Source organism: Rhipicephalus microplus, chromosome 5, assembly GCF_043290135.1.
Source record: "Rhipicephalus microplus isolate Deutch F79 chromosome 5, USDA_Rmic, whole genome shotgun sequence".
NCBI classification, from domain to species: Eukaryota; Metazoa; Arthropoda; class Arachnida; order Ixodida; family Ixodidae; genus Rhipicephalus; species Rhipicephalus microplus.
In genome coordinates, this window is record NC_134704.1 from 31,464,028 (window position 1) to 31,488,367 (window position 24,340).

At 43.5% G+C, this 24,340-nt stretch overlaps 2 protein-coding genes across 3 annotated transcripts in view; one reads left to right on the plus strand and one right to left on the minus strand.

Moving 5' to 3' along the window:
* The window catches only part of LOC142817717 (uncharacterized), a 146,366-nt gene that overhangs the window by 96,562 nt on the left and 25,464 nt on the right, over window positions 1–24,340 (plus strand). The window lies entirely within an intron of this gene.
* The window catches only part of Lrrk (Leucine-rich repeat kinase), a 64,625-nt gene that overhangs the window by 7,757 nt on the left and 32,528 nt on the right, over window positions 1–24,340 (minus strand). Inside the window, exons 16-32 of one of the 2 annotated variants that reach the window (XM_075895154.1) lie at window positions 23,991–24,240; window positions 22,788–22,917; window positions 22,087–22,181; window positions 21,386–21,508; window positions 20,338–20,519; window positions 16,477–16,689; window positions 14,286–14,417; window positions 11,699–12,111; window positions 11,192–11,342; window positions 10,511–10,624; window positions 8,719–9,063; window positions 7,454–7,702; window positions 6,417–6,539; window positions 3,647–3,842; window positions 3,275–3,363; window positions 2,715–2,803; window positions 349–564 (exon numbers count right to left, since the gene is read on the minus strand). In XM_075895154.1, the coding sequence (XP_075751269.1) occupies window positions 349–564; window positions 2,715–2,803; window positions 3,275–3,363; window positions 3,647–3,842; window positions 6,417–6,539; window positions 7,454–7,702; window positions 8,719–9,063; window positions 10,511–10,624; window positions 11,192–11,342; window positions 11,699–12,111; window positions 14,286–14,417; window positions 16,477–16,689; window positions 20,338–20,519; window positions 21,386–21,508; window positions 22,087–22,181; window positions 22,788–22,917; window positions 23,991–24,240 (3,110 nt within the window). Of the gene's footprint in view, window positions 1–348; window positions 565–2,714; window positions 2,804–3,274; window positions 3,364–3,646; window positions 3,843–6,416; window positions 6,540–7,453; window positions 7,703–8,718; window positions 9,064–10,510; window positions 10,625–11,191; window positions 11,343–11,698; window positions 12,112–14,285; window positions 14,418–16,476; window positions 16,705–20,337; window positions 20,520–21,385; window positions 21,509–22,086; window positions 22,182–22,787; window positions 22,918–23,990; window positions 24,241–24,340 lie in introns of both variants that reach the window. The other variant, XM_075895153.1, reaches the window with a different exon arrangement.

The window sequence follows — 24,340 nt, forward strand, 5'->3', positions numbered from 1 at the left end:
TGTCCGACACGCTGACGCAGTAATACCCTCCACATTATAAGTTTCTTCACTGTTATCATCTTCATCACATGCTACAGTCAAGTGGATAAGAATTTTTCTCTTTCCTGGAATTTTCTCCATCACGCAGACTTCTGCAGAACTGATTAAAGATGGGCCAATCACAAAGATGGAGCAAAAACACAGGAGGTGCAGCCAGTTTTCGGAGGGGCACAAGGCAGGATCAATACGTTGACTGAGACGGAAAAAAAGAGGAAGATGGCTTTTGCTTTCGAGTAGTCTTACAAGAATGCATAAGAAACCTGGTGAGTTTTTGTTTTACTTTTGCAAGCTTCTTTAATTAAAGCACACCTGTCATCTGGCTGGGCAACACCGAGACAAAGTGGAGCAGCCTGCACGTCCAGTTCCTGCAGGCTCTTAGTGACCTCGTCACACAGCCAGAGCCGAGAACCCGCTGTCAAGGCAACACGGCCTGCTTGAGGGACGTGCTGCATGGCGCGCACGGCGACTTCTTCATCTCCTTCCTCCAGCAGACTCACAGTGCACAGCTCCTGACGGCTGTCCTGGCTGCAAAGTTTAGAGGTTTGAGGCGTTGCATGCGAGGCCACTGACCAGACAAGAAACGTGAAGTTGATGTTCATTATTAAAACAGCAGTCCAGAAACCTTGTGATGCTTGTTTCATGCCGAGAACATAATTTATGAGGTCTCCTAAAGTTATGAACTTCATCTTCATAGTGATATTAGCTGATCCCATGCTACTGCTATTGATACAACTACTACTAATACTAATACTAATACAACTACTACTATAATACTACTACTACTACTCTAAACAAACATGTGCTTGCACAACACAAACATTGTTTTGACACCTCTAAAGTGGACAAAAATTACCTCCGCACAAACTGAATCAAGAAATGTCAACAGGGCAAACTGAACTCCCATTAAACGAAAATAGTAGCACTTTCTTTTCGTGTTTACAGAATATGAAAAGAATATACTCGTAGGGTTTAGGATCATGAAACTGTACATTGGGTATTAAGGTTGTTACGACCGAGGGTTTGCAGGTCCCGGATGAAGTTGTCGAGGCAGGAGGAAGAGAGACTTGATACAAAGGGTTTGGCACGAAAACCCATAATCATACAAGTGATTAATGATTTTGGGGCTGATGATGAGGAGCTTTGTGAAGCATGGGACCTCATCAGCCAACGAAAGAAACAACAGAAAGACGAGGAACAGAGGTGTGAGCGCCATGTAGAAGAACACGAGATTTGAAAGCTCGCCATGCAAGAAAGAGCTCGTCATGTACGAGAGCTCACCTTGTATATAATGTAAATAAACCCTCTTCAAGTCTCTCTTCCTCCTGCCTCGACAACTTCCTCCCGGACCTCCGGTGCCTGAACACCCCAGTCGCAACAACTGGTTGGCAGCGTTGGGATACGACTCAGCGACGGAGAACGACATGGACCGGAGGTCAGCCGAAAGCCCTGGAATTCGGCGGGATTGAAGCTACAAGTGACAACAACAGTCGGCCCACGGGAAGCAGCTGGTTCGAGACATGGATCACGTATGGGTGAGTGCTTGGCTTTTCCTTTGAGTGAACCAGGTTCTAAAAGCGGGTAAATTTTAGAACTGGTAGTTAACTTTGCCGAAAGACTCAGTTTCGCCGTTTTGGGAAGTTATTTTGGAAGTAGCGAGCACTCAGTACAATCATGGACTTACGGGAGGCACAGAGGTCAGACTTGTTGCTGTTTTGTGAGGAATTGGGGATTGATACAAAGGGTTTGGCACGAAAAAACCCATAATCATTGAAGTGATGGATGATTTGGGGGCTGATGATGAGGAGCTTTGTGAAGCATGGGACCTCATCAGTCACCGAAAGAGACAACAGAAAGAGGAGGAAGAGAGGTGTGAGCGCCATGTAGAAGAACACGAGATTCAAAAGCTCGCCACGCAAGGAAGAGCTCGTCATGTACGAGAGCTCACCTTGTATATAATGTAAATAAACCCTCTTCAAGTCTCTCTTCCTCCTGCCTCGACAACTTCCTCCCGGACCTCCGGTGCCTGAACACCCCGATCGCAACAAGGTACACCGTAGTGAACAGCTTCTGGTTAGCCACTGGGATCTCAACTCGTAAGCTACAACTAAGCACGGAACATTTTATCACTTTGCTGCCATTAATGTGCAGCTAGCATGACTGACAACTTAGTGGTTGGTGGCAGAAGAACATAACCCCAATTTCCCCACAGTAACCTACATGCAATGTTCACTTGTATAACATGCACATAAAACAAACCTTTCACAATACATTAATGAAACAATGCACAAAAGGCACACTCACGCACACATAAAAGGCTAGCATTACACACAGCGCTTCTGTCTGCATCATTCTTATGTGTGCATCATCGTGTCTTTTGTGCACTGTTTCATCGTTATCGTGGCTTCACAAACAGCCCATCAGTAAAAATTTGGAAACTTTCACACTGGTCAAACATTATTATAATGAAGTCACATCTAATACGAAAATGGATTTAATATCTAGATTATGTTATAAACCAATGATGTCAAGGCCTAGTCATTCATTATAATTAATTTGCTTTGTTATAACCAATAATTTATTTTATACATATAAATTATTACAAGGTTCAACAGCCTAGCAGCACACAGAGTATAGCTATGTATGCATGTAGCTAATGAATGAGTCAGTCGGCTTGCCTGTAGATGTGCACTCTTGCTTGGGAACTTCCCAGCCAGACGTCATTGTTAACAACACACAGGCAGGTGATTGCTGGGATGGAGAGCACCTGGAAAAAACATCATTATTCCACTTTCTGCTCATTCCGAATACATTCATGGCTGCCTCAAGTTGATGTGCCATTGCAGTTGTAGCTCAAACTTGCATCACAATTTGAAAATTTTTTTCAAAATCTTAGTTGACCATTTGACTAACAGCACTTTAACAAAAAGGACAGCTTTGAATGTGTACGTAGAAACACTCAAAGGTATATTTGACATTGCTTTCAGTTGCCAAATATGCCTCTGTTCCACGAATGTTTGCCATACGCAATGTATCTATAATGAATTGAAAGATGAACGCAGTCTAATTGTCACTCGGCTCCACGTTTTTTATGAATGCAAATAAATTGAATAATTGCCACTCAAATTTTGTTCACGATCAACGTTGATCACCAGAAATTCTGATCAAATTGTGTAAAATTTACAGCACTGGCGAGTGTTCCAAAGTGACAGCGGGAGAAACGATTGGTGCCTCCCACCTTGAGTTCTTGCCAGTGGCTGCTGTCACAGGTCAGCAGATTCACCTGGTCGTCTGTGCGCCCGAGCCACAGCTCGGATGATGGCTCCTCTGCACCCATGCACAGAAATTACCGATTGCTTCTAGCATCTAGCACACACTCATTCCTTGGTAGTTAGTATTGATTGATTGACTGATTCATTGATTACACATTTATGAAGCCAAATCAAACAGGAAAGGCTCTTGGCTATGATGGCTGGCTCCAAGAGAACCACGTGCAGAGAAGTGAGGTGCAGTGAAAGTGAATCACGCAGTATTAACCTTCTGCTATCTCCTTGTGTGCACAACTGACAAGGAAAAGAGCAGGTTACTTCGTGATGCTGAAACTGCATACCTTCAGTGCCAGATGTGAAAGAGATGGCTGCCAGAAGGGGCTGCGATCCTGGAAGGGAGACCACATCCAACAGCTGTCCGAACTCGGCAGCGCTGACAATAGACACAAGCTGGCTTGCCGAGGGTCGATCACGTGGCTGCTGAGCCCAACAGCACACCATCAGGTCCAGCAGATAGCCCGGATAACTCAGTGCTTCCTGGAACACAGCAGTTGCCAGCAAACATGACTTTTATGTTAAGGGGCCAGACTGGTCTTTGCGACCCAAAAGTGATAAAAAAATTCATTTTTTAAAATTGACATATTTTGTTTTTGCGAGCATGTTTCTATCTCTCTGAAAATTTTCACACACCAGGAAGAGGTAATATTTTTTTGTAATGTCATTCTAACTGTCCAGATTCTTGGTGCTGTTAACATGCAGAACCTGCAAAAAAAATGGGGAACGGACTTCGAGGCTTCTTTATAATTGGCCGGGACCTATGTTAAAAGCTCTGCAATGAATTTACGAGCACCGTTATGAGGATTGCAAAGTATGTGCACCATGACTGTTGCTTTTTGAAGAAGCTGTGTGTTTTCAGTTTTTTCAATTTTTCAAAAGTAAATAGCGGAATTTAGAGCACAAGCCTTTTTAATTATTTATTCATCAAAATTGTAACACAATTCCAATTGCTTTGAAAATGGATTGTTCATTTTGCTGTAAAATAACCAAGAAAGGCCTAAAAACAAAAAGCTTTTGCATACTTTCAATCTATAGTCATTAGCTCATGTTGGCATATCTAAAATATCACTTTTAATTAATCACTTTTTTTTCTATGGCGGCCTTAAACAATAGAGGGTGAACTTGAGTTATCTCAGGAAAAAGATGAGTTACAAGAAAACTAATTAAATATTTGAGATCAGCAGAAAAAACTGTATAACCCTGTGCAGTTTGATCAAGATCACTGAAAAAATAAACAAAAAGATGTCTAAGACCAGTCTGCCCCCTTAAATATTTGGGAGACCTTGCCCTATCTGGAAAATGGGCGGCAAGCTAAGCTTGGCGTGTGCGCATCTGATGCACTGCTTTTTGTTCTTTCTGTCGCCTCGCAAGCAATGCCCCCTCATAGCTGTTTCCTTCCTCCATGCCGAGAACCGGACCGTAATCCGCATGCTTAGCACCACCATATTTCAGTTGCTACAGGCAACGAACACTGTCACATGTTCATATCCAGGCAACAATGAAACGAGGCTAACATGAAGATCATACTGCCGTATCGAAAACAACTTATTGCCAACAATCCCACAATCGAGAAAGCATCAGCTATAATGAAATGATTCATGCAAACACGCATGCATTCGGACACCTTTGAGAGCCACATTTCTTGGCGCTTGCAGGATCCAGGTGTTTTGCGAGCGTGTTTACAGTGCCAATGACACTATGTGAGGCAATACAAACTTTGCTTGAAAATGAAACACTTAAAGAGCTACTCAGGTAAGCTTATGACGTGATTTGAAGCTGTGGGCAGTTTGACCAAAGTGTGCCGCAATATTCAATGTGTGCAGCCTGTCCTGTGAGTGTAAGTTGAAAGACAAACAAACTGAACAAAATGCCTGCATTCAACAATTATATAATATTGCAATGTGCAGTGGCTTTTGTAGCCTGCTCTGAGGCACAATATAGTCTCAAATACACATTTTCATATCTCAGCTAATGTCAAGATCACAAATGCAGGCAAATATGGAAATGCAGCAAGATATTTCTAGCATGTCCACATATTAGTTTGTGCTGATAATATATTAGCCAGGGGCTGACAAAAGCACGGAGATGGTGAAGGTTTAGTACTGATTTGAGTGATTACAAAGATACTAATCTAATCACTGCAACTACAGTTAACATCAATTGGTCACAAATCATTGGGAACCATTTCAAGGACACAAGACCACATAAAAAAAAGGCAAGCAAAAAAAATATGTTATGTATTTACTACTTCATAACTCGCCCTCACAGCACTGCTAGCAGTATGTTTTCTACAAAAAAAAGGAAAAAAAATTAATTGTTGGTGAGATTTCATGACTTATGGTCTCTGACCTCCACACCACAGTTAGCTGGCTCAGTTAAGTTGGCTGGATGCCATATTTCACATACTCTAAAGGGACGTCATTTATTACTGACCTAGCAGAGAATGCGGAGCCGATAGCTTTGTAACCATTTCAGGTATTTTCAATCTGTTAGTGCTGTTATGATTTTTGAAGAGTGCTGTACATTGTAAAATGCTCATTTTTTATCCTATCCTATTCTGTGAATTTTTTCAGTTTCGGTTTATTATAATTCAACTTACAATGATTTGTGCAGAAAATATGCAGACGAGGGTCTTGAAGTCAGTGACTGCAAAAGGCACCCAAAAGTAGCTAGAATGGCATAAAGCCTTTTGCATGTACGTCATTCTAGCCCCTTCAATGAACGTAGCAAAATATGTGAAGCACGCAACATTGAGAAAAAAAATTATACACAAAACACATTACAGGGTTTAGCATACATATCAGAATACGTAAAAGTGTTCAACGACATTTCTACTACATTTTTAAAGTTCACATTCTCCGTGAGACGTGTAAAAGAAAAAGTTGAAACTCTGAAATCATTTGAGACAGGGGGTGCTATTTGGCTTAGATTATACTACAGTAGCATCAAAGACTTGCGCCGGATTTACTCACAATAGGATTTAAAAAAAATGGTTACAGTAATTGCCTCGCCCCCATTGATAAAATGGTGTTCTGGAAAAAAACAAGCACGCACTCTACGTGTGAGCACTGGTCGTCCTCCATCTAGAATGTGGTCCTTAACGCAGTCCTGGCCTTCGAAAGGTAGCCGTAGTGTCAGCAGTTCATACATGAACATGCCATAGGAGAAGCAGTCAACCTGCACAAATGCAATGAAGGCAGTCATCAGAAAGTCATTCACAGTGCCGAAGGTGAGACACTCATCACTTGTCCGCAATATCTACAACATCTGAGTAGACTAGCATAGTTACTATAGTAGCCATACATACCGCACGAAGCAAATTTTGCGGTTTCCTCAATGTCAGTAAGCTATCTCACGTGCTCTTTAATTGCTCTAGTAAATAATTATGTACTGCCTTCCCGGTCTCTTAACGACTTAACCATAACACAGAGCGACATTTACACACTTAAAGGTAGATATATTGTGCAATTTGCCTCCTACCAAGGACACTAACCATTTAACTAGAACCCCCACCACAACTTGGCTACCTGTGCCAATTAACTGTATTTGGCACCTCCTTTAAATTACTTGCACTTGAAACCCAAATCATATCTAATCAAACATGCATATGCTGTTGTGACAACCAGCAGCTTAATATGATTAACTTTCTTAAATAAGTTTTGGAACAAAGCTGCCAGGTTGATTTTTTTTCTACCAATCCCGTAACACAAATGTCTCAGCTCATCCCAGTGGCGCCCTCCCTTGTTCATCTTCTGCCACAAGAGCGCTTGTCTTTATTATAGTCATTTCTTTATTTTTTTATTTTGCTGACTGGCACCAGGTAACCAAAATCATTGTTCTGGCACATCATTGTTCCCACCAGTCACATCCAAATCTTGAGTATTTGCCATGGACCCGTTCCACTTTGAACAAATGTGACTTCACCCAATTTTTCCTGATTAGCTTCCACAGCTTCTAGCTTTGAAGGAGACATTTTGCATAACATTTTGAATAACAGCAACAAGAACACTTATATTGTATCAACGCGATCTGCTTCTGCATGAAGTCATATGTCCAATGCAACACATGAGAGACGAGAAAGAATGTCCTGCCTTTTCTGTGTATTCCTCCTCGCCATTATGCCGCATGATCTCGGGGGCCATAAACCCCTCAGTGCCACCGAAGCCCTTGGTTCCCGTGGGCAGGGCGGCTCGGCTGATGCCGTAGTCGGCAAGTCGTACTTGCACGGGGCCCCCGTCCGGTTCCCCGGGTAACGGCAGCGCCCACACCAGCACGTTCTCGGACTTGAGGTCCCGATATATTATGTGCTGTTGGTGAAGGTATTCCAGGGCACGTGCTACCTGTAATGACAGGCAATAAAGAATGATCAATCGTTTCAAAAGGCAAAAAGCACAATACTGTGAAGACAGAAAGAGTACAAATATGAAGTTCAGCTCCACGGGCGCCCTGGCCTTTTCACAGAGATTATGGCTAAGAATTTGTAGCGGTCAGAGAGAGGGAGAGTACATCCTGGCAGGACCGCGGTGATGGTGAGAGAATTATGGAGAGAGAGGCCATCGGTTCTCAGCATTCCCAGTCTCTTTCATAAGTAATAAAAAGTACTTAAGGTTGCTTATCACTGCTGATCTAATTAGAGCCAGCATGTTCAGAAAGACATGGCCAACTTCACGGCCATGTCTTTCTGAACATGCTGGCTTTAATTAGACAAGGCCAGAATGCTGCTCCAGATTATGAAAGACACAGTAGTGGCGATTTGGGTCAGCTGGAGCAATACTACAAGTAAAGTAGACGATTGATGGACTTTTGAAGTTTAATTGAGCCTATGAAAGGTGCCAAAGAAAAGGGTTCTGAATTACTATTGACTAGAGCGCAGTTAGACCCAGATACACGAACATTTTATGGTTTCACCTACTTTGAAATATGGCCGCCACATCTAGGAATTGAACCCAGGGTCTTTTGCTTTGCAACAAAATGCATTAGTCATGAAGCCGTCAGAGTGCGTTTAGGCATCACGGCACAGACAAATCGACAACATAAGAGCACCACCACTGCTGAATGCTACCATTTGGCAGGGAAGGTAATGAAATAAGAACTTTTCTCATTTTTGTCATCTCATGCGAGCTACCAGTTCAACGGTGCATAAATTGGACCTAACCAAGTGCAAGTTCAATGAAAACAAGCCGTATGATTAGATGGTATTCACAGGCTACAGGGAAATGTCTAAATGAGCTTAGAGATAAAATCGATCTCAACGGCAGCCAGTCATACACTCATGGCATCATGATAAGCCACCGACAACTCCACGGTACTTAAAAATAATGAACAAACAACTAAAAAAAAAGCTGCGATCCCTCACCTGCAACAGGATCCTTTGCAGTGCGCCTGCAGGCAGGTGTGCTCCTGAACGCCGGAAGTCGGCAAGAAGGGCATCCAACGCTCCGCGCGGAGCCAGCTGCAACACGAGCGCCAGAGGCCGTGGACAGACCCCACGCAGTGCGACCACATGAGGGTGACGCACGCTCAGCAGAATGCTCAGTTCCTGCCGAGCTGTGCAGTACGCTTTGCAAGCATACTGCAGGGGTTCCCGCTGCCACTGAGCACGTGCGGCCTTGTAGGCAACGGTGTCCGATGGGCGCGCCCCATAGCCAGGCTCTACTGGCTGCAGCATCTTCATGGCGACCTCTGTGAACTTTCCTGAGCCCTGGCAGAGGAGAATGGGGGCAGTACAGCAGTGATCCAAACAAAACGAAAAACAACTGCACTCAGGGTATAGTACAACCAACTTACAGGAACGCTGGCAGAAATGTGCTAGGTTGGCAATCTTTCCCACTGGTGGATAGCAAACATTCATCAGAAGAGCGACACACAAGTCATAAGCAGAAATAATAATTCTTTAAGTTTTTATAGCGGTATGGAGATTTATGCCCATTAAAAGCTGTCAGGCAAGTTGCTGCTAAAACAACGAATGTTAAATTTTTGGAGAAATATCGGCCTGACCTTTTACAATTCATTTTTGTTACTATGCGTTAACGGATCAATATCGCCGCCAGGGCGAGCAGCTGTCCTCTCTTCCTTTCTGTTTATTCGTGCACTTTAACTGATAGTTATACCATGGATCAATATCCCAAGTTGATTATACCTCTTCTGTTTTTGTAAGCTCACAACTCACAGCATGAGGCACAAGCCCAGGCTAAGATGACTTTCTTGAGCAACTTGCATGCGATGCATGTAAACAGTACAATTCTCTGTGGCTACAAAATGTTTTTAAATTACATTTTGCGAAACATTTTATTCCCAGCGTAACCTTTAGGTGTGCTCGTGTATTTATAAATTCTTGCATGATTTAATTTTGTTTTTCCTACACGCTGCTCTCTGCTCATTTGTATAGTACTAGTCTTCAACTCGTTGTACTATTAAATTATTTTTCTATCAGAAGTGATTAACTTTCTTCACCTAAGCTGATTAGATTTCCACGGTATTATGTCACATGCACCTCGCATGGGTTCTTATTGAACAAACTGAAAATGCAACACTCCGAGCCTTTGAAAGGTGTTGCGGACGTACACTTCAAGGGGAAATCTGCGAAGCCTTTGCCGCAACGACTATGCAGGACAGCAGGCCTTTTGAAGTGTGCAACATTATTTCAGATGCCACATCAGAAGAACAGTCCGCCGCAACTTCTCTATTTTTTGAAAGCAAGGCATGTGAAAACGGTAGCCATTAGAGACACCACTTAACCATGAAAGGGTGCACACCTTCATCATGCAATGCAGCAAAAAATGAAAACAAAGATGACAGAAAGTTTCCAAACACACACTGGGCACATGTACGGTCCTCACAGATTGAAATGCAACGTCAAATTTTTTAGTATAAGGACTGGCATGTGCAGTTAATTTAGACAACCATGTCACATAACTACGAATTTGGCTACTAAAGACAAAGTTGGTTCCAATGTAAGCATTCAAGCTGAAATTGAGCTAGCATGACATGAACTGAAGATGGGGAAACAAAAGTATGAGCACTGCTTGGCCCCAAACTGTTGTGTTTTCATCCATGAGTACTGTACATCTATCTCTGATTAATGCAGTTTTGCAATGACAATTCAACTCACAGCACATATCACAGCCTATATTCCCGCGTCCGCTTACCCTCTGCTTCATGGTTGCCTTAAACACAAAGCCAAATGCCCCTCGACCAAGCATTCGGCCCCGTCGTATCTGGTCTGGTTGCACAAGGTAGCGTTCACCTAGGTCTAGAAAAACCTGCAAAGAGAGCGCATGTATAAGGGCAACACTTAGAACAATATGCAATATGTAATATGTAATGATGAACAGATGAAGTAGCATTCATTTATTCGCTGTCAGTGGTCAAACTTAGCACTGTGTTAACCGGCCTATATGTCTTTTTGTCCTCTTTAACTCTGATACTGGTATCTATAAGGCCCTCTAGCTAGACCAAATTCCTGGCAAGGCATGCAGATAGAAAGAAATTGTTCAACTAAGTGCGTAATGAACCACAGAGTGCTAATTGCCTGACAGTGGTTACATTAAACTCCAAGCAGTCACTGTTATTTTAATCCGAAGAAGTAGAATAAATTATGACCTAAGTTGGATTACCGCTTTCCTGCTGAGATGAAAAATGTTTGAACAGGGGATGCTGCTAGAGCTAATGCTTCGACAAGTTGTCTTGTCTTCATCAAGCCAGTGACTCGCATCGTTAGGTTAGTTGCATCTGCACAATTTGCCCACTTTTCCCCGATTGAAAAAGTGGAGGAGGAAAAAAGAGAGAGAGGTAGCGAAATTATGCAGCAGAAGTTTGCAAATACAAACCGTGTCGGGGGCTAACTGCGCCAGACGCAAGTCTCCGTGGATTGGGCAGGTGACAGCGCCTCGTTCGTTGGCCGCCAGAATGCATTCTTCAACCAAGAAGGCATATGGGCCTGTGATTGCTTCCTCCATTCCCTCTGCCGATGCAGGGCGGCTGCACGAAGGTACACACAATCTGTCATCCACACTGGCAGCAGACTGTCACAAATATCCAGAACTGTTGACTTCTAATAACTGTTGTGGTTTTATGTCCAAAGACCACAATATGTTTACAAGAGATGCTGCAGTGGAGGGCTTCAGAAATTTAAATTTCAACCACCTGGTTCTGAATGTGTATCTAAAGTACATGAGCCTCAATGAACTTCCATCGAAGTGCGGCTTAGGGTCAACTTTATGGTCAACAATTGAGCACCATAACCACAAGACCATTGTGGCCGGTAATGATGTTAATTGCAGATCAAGCAGCGATTGGGTTACAGACAAATCAGTCTAGGAGACGCTCCACCATACCTGTCAACAACGCCACTGTCGGTGCTCGCACGAGACGGTGGTCCAGAGGAAGGGGCCATGTTGCAGCCCTGCCCAGTGGCAGCACAAGAAGGACATGGAACCAGACGGGTGACCAGAAAGCGCCCCTGGGAAGTGTGCACGAAGCGTGTGCCCAGAGCGGGATACCAGTCTTCGAGTAGAGTGTCGACGTGGTCCGCCGCCAGGGCGAGCAGCTGCGTTGCACTCTCCATGCGTGGCAGAAGCAATGCGGGGCCCCACTGCCGCCTCTCCAATGGAAGCTCCAGCAGCAGAGCCACTGCACCCTGGGTCTCTACGGGGCTCCAGTGACCTTCCAGGCGTACGCGTGGACGGGCTCCGAGCAAGTCACAGGGCGCGCCACCTGACACCACTTCACGCAGACGCAGGACTACAGCCTGTAGGCACGCCACAGTGTGAGACACCAGACTAATTTTGAACAATCGAAACATGTGCTTACTCTAAGTATAGTGCTTATAGACTGAAACACGACATAATTTTCTTCAGTATAATGACTGCTATGAGGAGCTGCTTGTGATAACTGCGTCATATTGCTGCAAATCTGGTCACTAAAGTAATGTTAGCTCTGATATGTCTTAGTCAAAATTATGATGATATGACATAAACTGTAAATGCTGGAAATGACAGTACCATGCGTGTTAGTACTTAGCTCTAAATTTTCAAGTTTCAATTCGCGAGTAATGTATACATGAGTGTTTTTGTCATTTTTGTGTGTTATGAAAACCCCAATCTGTAAAGTTCCGCGGCTGACTGCACATAATATATTGCACAATTAAACTGAATATGAAACTATTAATAAGTTTTAAGTAAAAAAGCACTGCATCTTTTTTTTAGTTTCTGTGCACAACATGAATAAATGAAAAATTTCACTGAAAGTGAGAAACATTTAGAAACTGGTTTACATGGGCGTACTTACGAAGGACAGTCTGTAAGTAAAAGTAACACATTCATTAGATATTTCAACTGGGTGAGTGAAAAAGCAGGTTTAGCATTTTTTGAAACAATAATGCATTGAAGCACAAATTCAACCTTGCATTCAAACAATGTGAAAGAAACAATAAAGCACAATCATATCTACTGAACTGCGGGTCTGGCTGACATATTTGATGCACAGTCACATGTACCATCATTAACATTCGTATAAGCTCGAAATCAAACATTTTAACTGCTAAAGAAGACAAGTATTAGTACAAGCAGAATTAGCTCATTTGGATTTAAAACAAAAGGTTTCTCTGTCATTCCTTCTGCAGGAAGCCTGTACTTCAGTGTATGGAAGAGAAACGGCTTTAAGTTGGCAATGTTTACCTGAAGACACTGCAACAGGCCTTATCTTGTTCATTAAAGGTCCCTGAAACACTTTTTCAAGTAACCATGAAATAGATTCACTAAAAGCTCTTATAGCCTCACGAATTCAACGCCTCAAAAATGTTAAGAATTTGTCTCGCACAAACGGATTACAAAGATTTGTCGCACGCTGCAATTGCATTTTCTCTTCTCTCGTCTTGATTAAAGCGCTGGAAGATAAGCAGGAAGAGATGGCAGGGGCAAATAAAATACGTTACACGCGGCTCGTGACCTTGAGCACTTTTTATTTTTTTTCTTTGAATACACGGCTTTTGCAGTGTGATCGCTCGCACACGCGTAGACAAGTTGCAGCCCACTCGCGGCGATCACTGTGACAAATGAGAGAGTCATGTTTAAATCAGCCAATGGCTGATAGAAGGCTTTCTATGAGTGATTTTTGAGTGTCTTCTGCCATTTGTCGAGAGAAGAAAAAGCAATTTTCAGCTCACTTTGATAATTTATTATAAATTCCAGGCCACGTGCTATGCTATATAATGTTTCGCTCGCATGTTCTTGGGAGCCTTCACTACCGATCAACAGCATTTTCTGACCATGCTCAAAAAGTATTGTAGGCCCCTTTAAGGAATGCTACCTTAGCAACACAGCACTGCATGGACTGCCTGTGCAAGATGAATGATCACCATCTCCCTTCCAAGCCAGCACCCTTAGCCATCACAGACATTGAATTTTGTTCTTGTACACTACCATTAGCAATTTAGTTCTCCCAACGCCTTCACCTTCTTCTTTACGGCATGACACATTTTTATCTTGGAGCTACTATAACAATGCCAACTTGCACCTTGAGCGCAATGACTAGGTGGGTGGTAACAGCAAAACAACTCCGACATCAACACAATCGACTTGCACTATGAGTTGAGCATGCCATCTCATGTCTGATGATAGAGCACACACACACCTTTATTCTTTGCACCACAAGCCTGATTCCTCTAGCTTCTCTTCGTCTCTCCTCTAACTTATTCTCACATGCACACATGTGTGCCCTTTTGCTGCTCAATCCACACTCGTACTATCTCATTCTCCTCCCGGAAGCAACAAACACAGTCTCAGAGACTCCCACCCAACACACGCATTCTTCCCTCTTTTTCATTCCACCCTCGTGGAATTGGTTCGCTCATGCTGTCACTCAACCCCTTCTCCTCCTCACAGCCGAAGTTCCAAGTTGGTGTGCAGTGGCTTGCTTAGATACCTGTGCATGACGTAGTTCAAGCCCTGTCTGCCAGCAGAGCCACTCGGCGCGCTGTGACAGTGCAGCAGCAAGACCTGGATCTTTCTCCCAGCCGCGTGGCGGGGCCAGATAGCCCCGAAGTGCTTCCACCACCTGCAGTAAGTACAGCCGACAGTGGAGCCATGAAAGACACCAACACTCTAGGCTTGTATGAATATAACAGTATTAAAATTTGCTTCAAATCAAATATAAATTATTGAAAATTCCAAAGTATTCGAAATGAAAGAATAGATGTATATTAATCTGCATATATACCTTTGTGAAGATGGTTTCACTGCGGTAGAGGGGTGCTAAGCCATGAAAACACTTAAAAAGAAATCCGCACTGCCGTGGAGCCCCACTTCAAGGTTGAAGGAACATACTGTTCTCGCATCGATTCATAATTATGTAAGTTTACAAGCTTGTTACAAGCTTGTTGGAAACTTTAATGTCCTTGGGAGCTGTGGGTACTATGATAAATAAATAAATAAATAAATAAATAAATAAATACCGACTTATATGCTTCAAGTATAGTAAATTTTAAAACATGACATATTTAACAGGTAATCACTTGCATTCAAACAAGTCAGATCCTGCCACTATTCAAAGTTGTTTCCACTTTGAACTAAAAAAAAGGCATTTGCCAGGCCTTGTTTCAATTTTTAAGAAAAGTCGAGCAAGTTAGTTAGGTCATGACAAGTTTGCCCATATTTCTGTATAATATGTCACATTCTATTCGAATTCAATTTGAAATTATTCGACCCAAATTACTATTCACTTCATGTTCACTTGAAACCTAAAGTTCACCATTCGCACAAGCCTACAACGGTCACAGATCACAAAAGCAAACTTTTGAGTGAGTTGGTAAGGATACAAGAAGAAAAGTAATCATCATCATCATCAACCAAGCTGCGCCCACTAAAAGACAAAAGACCCTCTCATGTTTCATCAATCAACCCAGTCCTATGCTTGCTGTGGCCCCGTTATACCCGCAAACTTCTTAATCTTATCTGCTGAACTTCATTTCTGCACCGCTTGCATGCTTGCCTTCTCTTGGAATCCAGTCTTACTCTAAATGATCAGTGGTTATCTTGCTGTCATGTTGCATGCGCTGCCCATGTACATTTCTTCTCGACTTGATTACCCTTATAACCAGTGTGTTACCTGACCCACTCTGCCTTCTTCTCTCTTAAACTTACGCCCATCATTTTTCTTTTCATGGGTTGCTGTGCTATCCTCAACTGAAGTTAAACCCTCTTCATGAGCGTCCATGTTAAGAGATGCAAAGAGTGTCAAATTAACGTATATAACAGAACATTTTTTAAGGACAATAGTCTTTCTTGGGGACCTTCGACGCAAAAATTTTGGTCTGTCTGTCTGTCCATTTGCCTGTTTGTCCACCCTTAACAATACAGGGCACATTAAACGACATCAGCGGATACCCAAAACGGGCAACCTCATCCGCAGCGCCCACCAATGTTGCTTAAGATTCAGCGTTCATACTTGTGCGATTGTCAATTAAAAATCAATTATCGCTCATACTTGAAGCACCATAACAACATGTATAAATTCTGTATGTGCGTCTTTTACTAGAAAAGGCATACATAAGTTATTCTAAGGACCGTAGTGTTTATCACGCGGCGCTGACCATGCAACGCTTGCACGAAAATGGAAGTGTTTCCAACACTTCGCTAAGACGACACGGTGGTAGCACCTACCCTGTCGTCTTGCGATCTACACTTTATCACCTCTGAGACGGGTGCGCACGCCCATCTCAGAGCCGCGCGTTTCGCTTTCCAAGATAACTGCCAGATGGCGCTCATGTCTCACATGTGACATGACTTGGTGCGCTCGTTCGCCTCCACTAGATGCCCGAGGCTCTCTAACGCAGCACCTCAAGAATACAATTCGCCGATTTTCTTGCGCAGAACATCAAATAAGCGTTTTTTTCAGTCTCTCCAGACGCAAGACTATCGTCTTTCGACGACATTTGCAGATTAACATGCTGATAGGGGGCCGATTTTTTCTGTTTTTTTTTTGTCTAAATTTACTTTTGTGCTGTCTGAATTTCTATTGTATAGCAGTCACAGCAGATACATACTGACAAAGTGGCAGAGTGAGTTTACTGAGGTGTATTGCACACGCATGTGAAAAAGGTAGCAGGGTATATTACCTGGTCATCAGCCAGCAGGCGAGTGATAAGACGGGCCCAGAAACCACTGGGGAGGTACGAGAGCAGCACAAGCCGCTGTACAGCCGGCTGTTCCCGGCTCGCAGCCAGCACCCTCAGTGTGCATCCGCCGCTCCCGGGTGTCTGCAAGGCGCCGGCTGAAACCCCTCGAGTCAATGAGGAGCGCAGGCCCCAGCCTCGGGACCTCACAGGCACCTGCAACACGGCACACTGCTCTGCAATCAACTGGTCAGCAGTGCAACTTGCCACCAATTTGGAGAGCTACTTGCCCACAATGCATCACAAGTACTATTGAAAGAAGAGGCAGGTTGCTTGTGCTACTCTGATGCAAGAACCATGCCATGTTTAATCACATAGTGATCACACTTTCTTTCTGTGAAAAGTTGATGCAAATGTGAGGGCATGATCATAGCGCATCATAAAGTTTAAACAAGTTGCAAGTTTAAGCTCACAACTGCTCCCACGAGCAAAACTGGAAAAATCAAGCTGAAGTTTACAATTGCAACAAACTATGGATTACATGAACTTCACTTCATATTTTATTTTTCTGTGTTATACAGTCACTGGCAAGGGACCTAAAATTATGGAATAATGATTGAGCTCCTAAAGCATACGAGCAAATAGATATACCTTATTTACTTGCATAATAGGCACACTTCTTTTTTCCAAAAAATTTGGCTCGAAGTTAGGGGTGCACCAATTACGTGGGGTAACATTTTCGAAAATTTTTTCGACTGGGTTCTCGCGCTTTAAATCTGCACATTTGTCAACTGAAAGGTGACTTTATCGTTTACGAACTAATTCAGCATAAAACAAACATACCTACATACCTTTCAATGAACAAGCGAGGTCTGTCAACTGCACACACACGTGTAAAATTTATTTGCACAAAAGTCGGTATTCTTCCTTTTCCTTATTCGGAGTCCGAGTCGGAGAGCACACATTCATCCTCGCCCAGCGGGGATTCGTTTTCGATGTCTAAATGATCCGCACCCCAGAACATGTCATTCTCACTCGCATCCAGTGCGTTCGAGATACCCGTCTTCTTGAAGCTTTTCCTGATGACTTCGTCGGAGATCGCCTGCCACACTTCCACGATCCAAGCACACAGCATTTTCCCAGGCAGCCTCTTAATCTTACCACCTAGAGTCAGCTGATGTTGTCCTCCAGCCATCCAAGTGGTGTACAGCCTTCGAACATTGTCCTTGAAAGGCTTATTGAAGGAAACGTCCAAAGGCTGCAGTATCGATGTGAGGTCGCCCGGAATCACTGACAGAACTGTGCGCAGCTCCTTTAGCTCATCTCGTATGTGGTCTACTAGGTGCCCTGGAAAACTGTCCAGGACAAGCATGAGCGGGAACAACAGACCATCCGGCCGCCGACCCCAGACTGTTTTCACCCAATCCACCACGAGTTCCGCGCTCACCCAGCCTTTTCCTTGGACTCTGACATAGATGCCTTGAGGGAAATTTGCCTTTGGGTGCATCTTACGCTTAAAAATAACGTAAGGCAGTAGCTAGCACCCATCCGTTGTCACCACCAGCATTACGATGCATCGTTGTTTATCAGTGCCAGACGTTCTGTTGATCACGCTCTGTGCACCTTTCTCCTCCACTGACGTGTTCCGCGGCATATCAAAGCAAAGGGGGGGGAGGGGGTCTGATCCGGGTTGCCGATGTGGGACAATATGAAGTCTTTCTGCTGTCGGAGCTTTATAACGAAGCGGTGGAAGTCCACCACTTTGTCCTCATATGCTGCGGGCAAGCGCTGGCATAAGGTGGTCCGCCGTCGCAGTGCGAGGCCATGGCACCGCATGAAACGAGTTGTCCATCCAGAGCTGGCTTTAAACTCTTTTGCTTCGATGCGCTGCACTCGGGCTATTCTGTGCGCCTCAATCTGCACAATATCTAATGACACAGCACAGCCGTCTTGTCGTAGCTCCCGTATATGCCGGACCAGTTGCTCTTCGACGTTGGAATACCTGCCGATCTTGGCACCGCGGAAAGCCCGTCGTGTCTTCTTCGTCGCCTTAAGTTTTTCTTCTTGGTCCCTCCAGTATCGAATACTGGTTTCTCCAACGCCGAAATGCCTGCTTGCAGCCCGGTTACCCTGCTCCAGCGCGTACTGCACTGCCTTCAGTTTAAATCCAGCCGTGTAGCTTGCGTACTTCCCCGTGGTGCACGGAGAACCCGTCGTGTCTTCATCGCCTTAAGTTTTTCTTATTTATCCCTCCAGTGACGAATACTGGTTTCTCCAACACCAAAATACCTGCTTGCAGCCCGGTTGCCGTGCTCCAGCGCGTACTGCACTGCCTTCAGTTTAAATTCAGCCGTGTAGCTTGCGTACTTCCCCATGGTGTAATAAAAGTTGAATACACGACCACAACATACGCACACCACTTGCAAAATAGTGTTTCTTTCTTTTTCTCTGATGGTGGTGATGTCGATAGAGCCCCCGACGTTGTACACGTGGCCTCCAAGGAGCGCGGCGATTTGGGGGGTATCAGTAATTGATGGAGCAGCCATTTTTTTTATCGCAAGTTTTATTTCGATAAACACATTGGTTAGGTCGGTGCACTTAGAATTTTTTTTATTTGCTCGTTGATTTGCCTCCTTTTTTTCTTCAGGGTACGGGGACCGCGTTCCAACTGTACCGCTGGGGATAGAATCGTTTTCAATCACGGCCATGTTTGGGGTGCGCCTATTATGCACGGAATTAAAAAAATGAAATTTTCCGCGACCAAACTAGGGGTGTGCCTATTATGCGAGTGCACCGATTATGCGAGTAAATAGGGTATGCCTTGCAGTTCAGAATAAAATGGTGTCTGGGTGCGAGATCGGCGTACTCTAACCTATAGTTTATGTTCCTTAATGAAACATGTGCACATGCGCTGTCTTTGGTCACCGTACATACACCCATACATCTGATAAGCGTACGGTAAATCCTTCAAGCTTGCTCCAGACGCGTGTGTGACAATACAACACTTCGTTTCGCTACACGACATGCTGCCAATGTTGTCACTAGAGATTAGTTTTGGGCACCTTGAAGGAAAAAAAAAAGTGGGGCAGCTGTGCACTAGTGGTACGAAGATTGAGAAAGCAGCAGAGCTGGCGGCATTACCCTCCTCCTTTTTCTCCTCCCTTTTACTTCCCACATTTATTATACTGTACATGACTATGGCCTGCTCTACCCTCTCACCTCCCCTTTCCCCTCCTACACACCCTCTCTTCCCTTCCCACACCTTGATATACTGTGCTATTTAAGGGTATGCCTGCTCTCTCTTTTTTTTAATTCTTTTTACTGTGTTTACTTTTTTCTATCTCTTTCTCCATTTCTTTCTCTGTATTGCTATCTTTCCCTCAATTTATTTCTCTTTCTCTTTTGCCCATCAGAGTTGTTGCATTCAATGCCGGCATATAAGTTCTTGGAGTGCAGCAGAAGATGGAGGATAGGACGAAGTGGGTGTACGCTAGTTCATGATGATGATCATTTTCTGGTGTCATAACACAGCGTAATGAAAAGCTTAGGCCTTTTTCATGGAAGGTCAGCTGAGCTCATACACCCGGAAAAAAGAATTTGGGGAAAATTGTTAGGCTGTAAAAAAAAAAAGACATCTAATTCTCAAGACAAAATTAAGGGGTGCAGTCATTACACAAGCAAATACAGTAAACTTACACGAGAATGGTAACAACACTTATGACAAGAAGGCTTTACCTCAATGCAGCATGTCAATCACTACTATTTCGACATAAGTAGCTCTCATTCTCTACGCAAAAGATGCAGATGCCGCAATAAGGCTTACCTAAGCACTTTTGCATGAATGGGTGCATAAACACAACTTACCCGGACGTCAGCTCCCGGCAGTCCACAACGAAGCAGCTCTTCGGAAGGTAACAGGGATGGAATGAGCAGGCTGCGACCGTCCCATGTCAAAGCCACTTCAAACTTGTTCAGCAGGCTCAGCAAGTAGCTGCGTGTTTCAGCACTTCGGAACAAGTGCTGCAGGTCTTCCAAACGCATGATGCCTGTAAAATCAACCCACCCTCATGATTACCTTCTTTGGAAGGCTAAGCTGATGCCACAAAAGTTTGAGAAATAATTCCCCGCTAATTCACTACAGTTGTGTGATGGATTTTCTTGCATACCTTAAAGAGATCCTGCAGGAGTGCACTTGACTGGGTTGTTCGGTACATGATTAATATATAAACTAACAATACTGGACACGAGAGGGACCTCGCACTTAACTTGCAATGAATTCTAAAAAAAAAAACACTAAAGATCTCTCTCCCTTCTTTCCATAAATGATGCCATTTATCTACAGGATTGCGCCACGTACCTAAATTTTAAACCACTGGCTGATTTGAACATTGCAAGCTACATAGTTACCACGACTGCCACGAGAGGCCGCCACATGCCCCCATGCACCCCTCGTCACTACGCTGCAAGACCCGTGTTTGAAAAAACAAGTGCTCAAAGTCACACCGCGCACGTGCCGTATCATCGTTTCTTCGTGCCATCCCTCCTTGCTTAACTTTCAGTGCACTTATCGGGACAAGAAAAAAGAGGGAGCAACTACATCACGCGACAATCTCCGCTTGTACTCGACCGATTCTAAAATTTTTTGCCGCAGTCGATTTGCGAGTCTTAATGAACTCCTTATATAAAAACCATGTGATAGTTACTTACAATGCGTTGCAGGGCCCCTTTAAAAGCACTTTTTCTTGTTACTTCCCTTGTAATGACACTCTACAAATTAATATCGCAATATGTAAGTAATCTTAGGGGCAATATTTCCCTTGAATCTTTCAAAGTTCACACTCAACTAGTCTACAGCGTATGCATAGCTTCACGTGTAGCACAACAAAGACCTCCCTCACGGTGTTACACTCACCATTGCGTGCAAAAGGGTTGATCTCACGTACAGTGACTACATGAGCCAGCACGTCGCAAAGCCACTGTGGATCCAAGAAATACAGGTCCTTGAGTGTGGCATCTTCATAATGTAGAAGTACACCTGCAAAAGCCAATACAATTCGTTATATAGTGCTCACTTGCAGTGCATTTGGTTCATAAGGTGCAAGTCGTACAAGGCTTTATGTACCATACACACAGCTTAGCACACGAAATACGCACTAAGTGTATAATGTACGCAGCTGTAAGATACATGTAATTTTTAAGACTATCTTGAGATGCAAGAAATTTGATTGGGGTTTATATGTTGTATAGGGTGCATACGTTTGTGCTGGACTAAAAAAAAACCTACATCAAAATGTGGGTTGCGAAGTGATTGTGCTGCCTGGAAAAAACCTGCACTGCAAAATGATAAGCTAAATATACTATTTCACAAACCTCCTATTTTTGTATCTGCATTAAAGATGATAAAATTTAGCTGTGCGCCGGTCATCCCTCCAACAAAAAGAATGCGCCTTTTAATTTAGGCTTCTTTCCTTTATGATTATGCTAAGGGCACAAGTATCAATGCGGTGTGACAGAACAAGGTGAGCAGCTTCTTCAGTATGAATAGCTTGTCAGAGACTACTTAATGTCTCCAGCCCCGCAGCTTTGACAGCTCAGGTGCAATGCCAAACCTACCATTGTCGTGCAGGAACGAGGTGGCCTGGTTGAGTTCGGCCATGTCCCGAAAGCAGCAGTCAAATTTCTGCTGCAGCTCATGCATCACCAACATACTGTGCAAAAAAAAGATTTTTCACTTTATCAAGGAAACTAAACAATTAATAGGGTTTGTAATAAATGTGCCAGAGCTCCTGAGCGTGTGCCCTCGACACTTTTTTTTTTCTGTCTTGCGAGAGATTCTAACTTTATGAAACAGCACGGCAGTCTCACATTCGTTCTTTACCTTCCACAAGGTATTTGCACAGTGTACGAATGCAAAATTTTTTAAAATGTATAATCTATTACTGACGAAAGATAGCATGCATTCAATTATTAAAATGTTTTTTCCCCCGAGTTCACAGGGCACACAGTAAGATGCATAGCGTTAGCACTGTCAAAGTTTGTTAATCTTCCTTTACTCCCACAGAAAAAAAAAATATTCTGAAGCATTAACTCAACGTCAGTACTTATAATCTGAAATTTGCAATTTCTATAAAATTAAATTGAAATTCGTAGTTTCTCATGAAAAAGATGTGCCTTGAAAAAGCCATCAAATAAATCCATCAGAAGGCTATAATAAAATGAAGCTGGAAAGAAGAACCATGTTAGCCTAACTGCAACACTCACTGAAACATTCGAATGAATGGCTTTGCGAGGATTCACCAGTGTCACGCACGTACCGGTACTGCTCGGCGTGCAAAACAGGTTCCTTGCCCTGTAGCCTCCGCTCAAGAGCCAGGCTACCCACAACGTCCTCCAGGGCTAAGTAGGTGGCTGGAATGCGCTGCTCCAGAAGGCGCTCCTTGCTGCCTGCATCAAAGAACAAATTCCAAGTGCAGCAGTTTGTGTGAATGCAACAACAGGTCGATGTTGCCCCGAACTTCACATTAAGACACCAGACTCCCACTAGATTTAAAGCTGCACTCATACATCATTATAACAAAGTCACATGTCACATGAAAATAACTCCGTTATATGCAAAAATTTGTTATAAAGGTTCATTTTTAATACTGCAGAATAATTTTTCATAAGATTTATTACATCCAGTTTCGTTATATCGAGGTTTCAGTGTACTTGCTTCTGACTCTGATTCTCAGCTTGTGTTAGTCCACTGCAGGACGAACACTTTGCCCAATGATCTCCAGTTTATCTTATCCTGTACAAGCTGATTCCATATTGTCCCCGTGAACTTCCTAATATTGAATTTGGTTCAAATCATGAATTAATTCAACAACAAAGAAAATTTTTTGTGCGAGTAATAACAGTTGAAAAAAAAACAATTCAACCAATTTACTTCAAGGCCACTCTAGTTACATCAGTCTAATGAGTCTGCCACAAATGCTGGATGAGAAAAGTGACACATAGTCGAGTCGATGAGTTCACTACATAGGCCAAGGTTTACAAGCAGAGATGGGGCAGGGCATGTGGCATTTCATAGCCCCTCTGCTATATGGCTGCAATGCACAGCACAATGAACTTTTGCAAAGAGATCTCACTAACGACTCATAACCATGTGCATGTTTAAGTTAAACTTAATCAATAAAGCACGATTTCTTCTTTAGCGCAAAAAGCTTCCGAAATAAAGATTAAAAGGCTGTGACACACACAAGCACTACGAGTTGGAAGTTTTTGTGCTAAAGAAAGAGATTGTTACAGCAAACTTTGAACAACGTTAATAAAAGAATTGCTGATTAATTGCTATTTAGTAGACATCCAATCTTCTTTATTTTTTTGACAATTGAGTCATTGTTGACAATGCACAAAAGTGGGCTGTTTAGTACACAGGCACTCAGGTGGCTTACAACGAAAGTATCACATCATCTGTAAGAAAAAAAAAAAACAGAGGAATTCAGCCAAACAGAAGCAAGAACACTGGGGCTTACCTGGGCAGCGCATGTCAAAGGCCACATCATAGATGAGCTGGCAAAGGTGCCGGATGTTGTGCCGCGAGCGGCAGCTAACCTCCAGGGAATCGAGCACGCGCGGGAGGCCGCACTTGTCCGCATCCACCACGCCCAGGAAGCGGCTGCGGATCAGTGCCTGCAACTCCTCCGCGTAGCCATCTGGGAGGCACTCTTTTACCAGGTCCTGGTGCGTGCCCACTACCAACACGGGGGCATTCGGTGCACGTGCCTGCAAGGTGAACCTCCTTAGATTCTTAATGAAAAGGGCACCGAAGTGAATTTTACAGCAGAGCTGCTATGCCCACCTTTTTTTTTCGTTTTGTGATGTC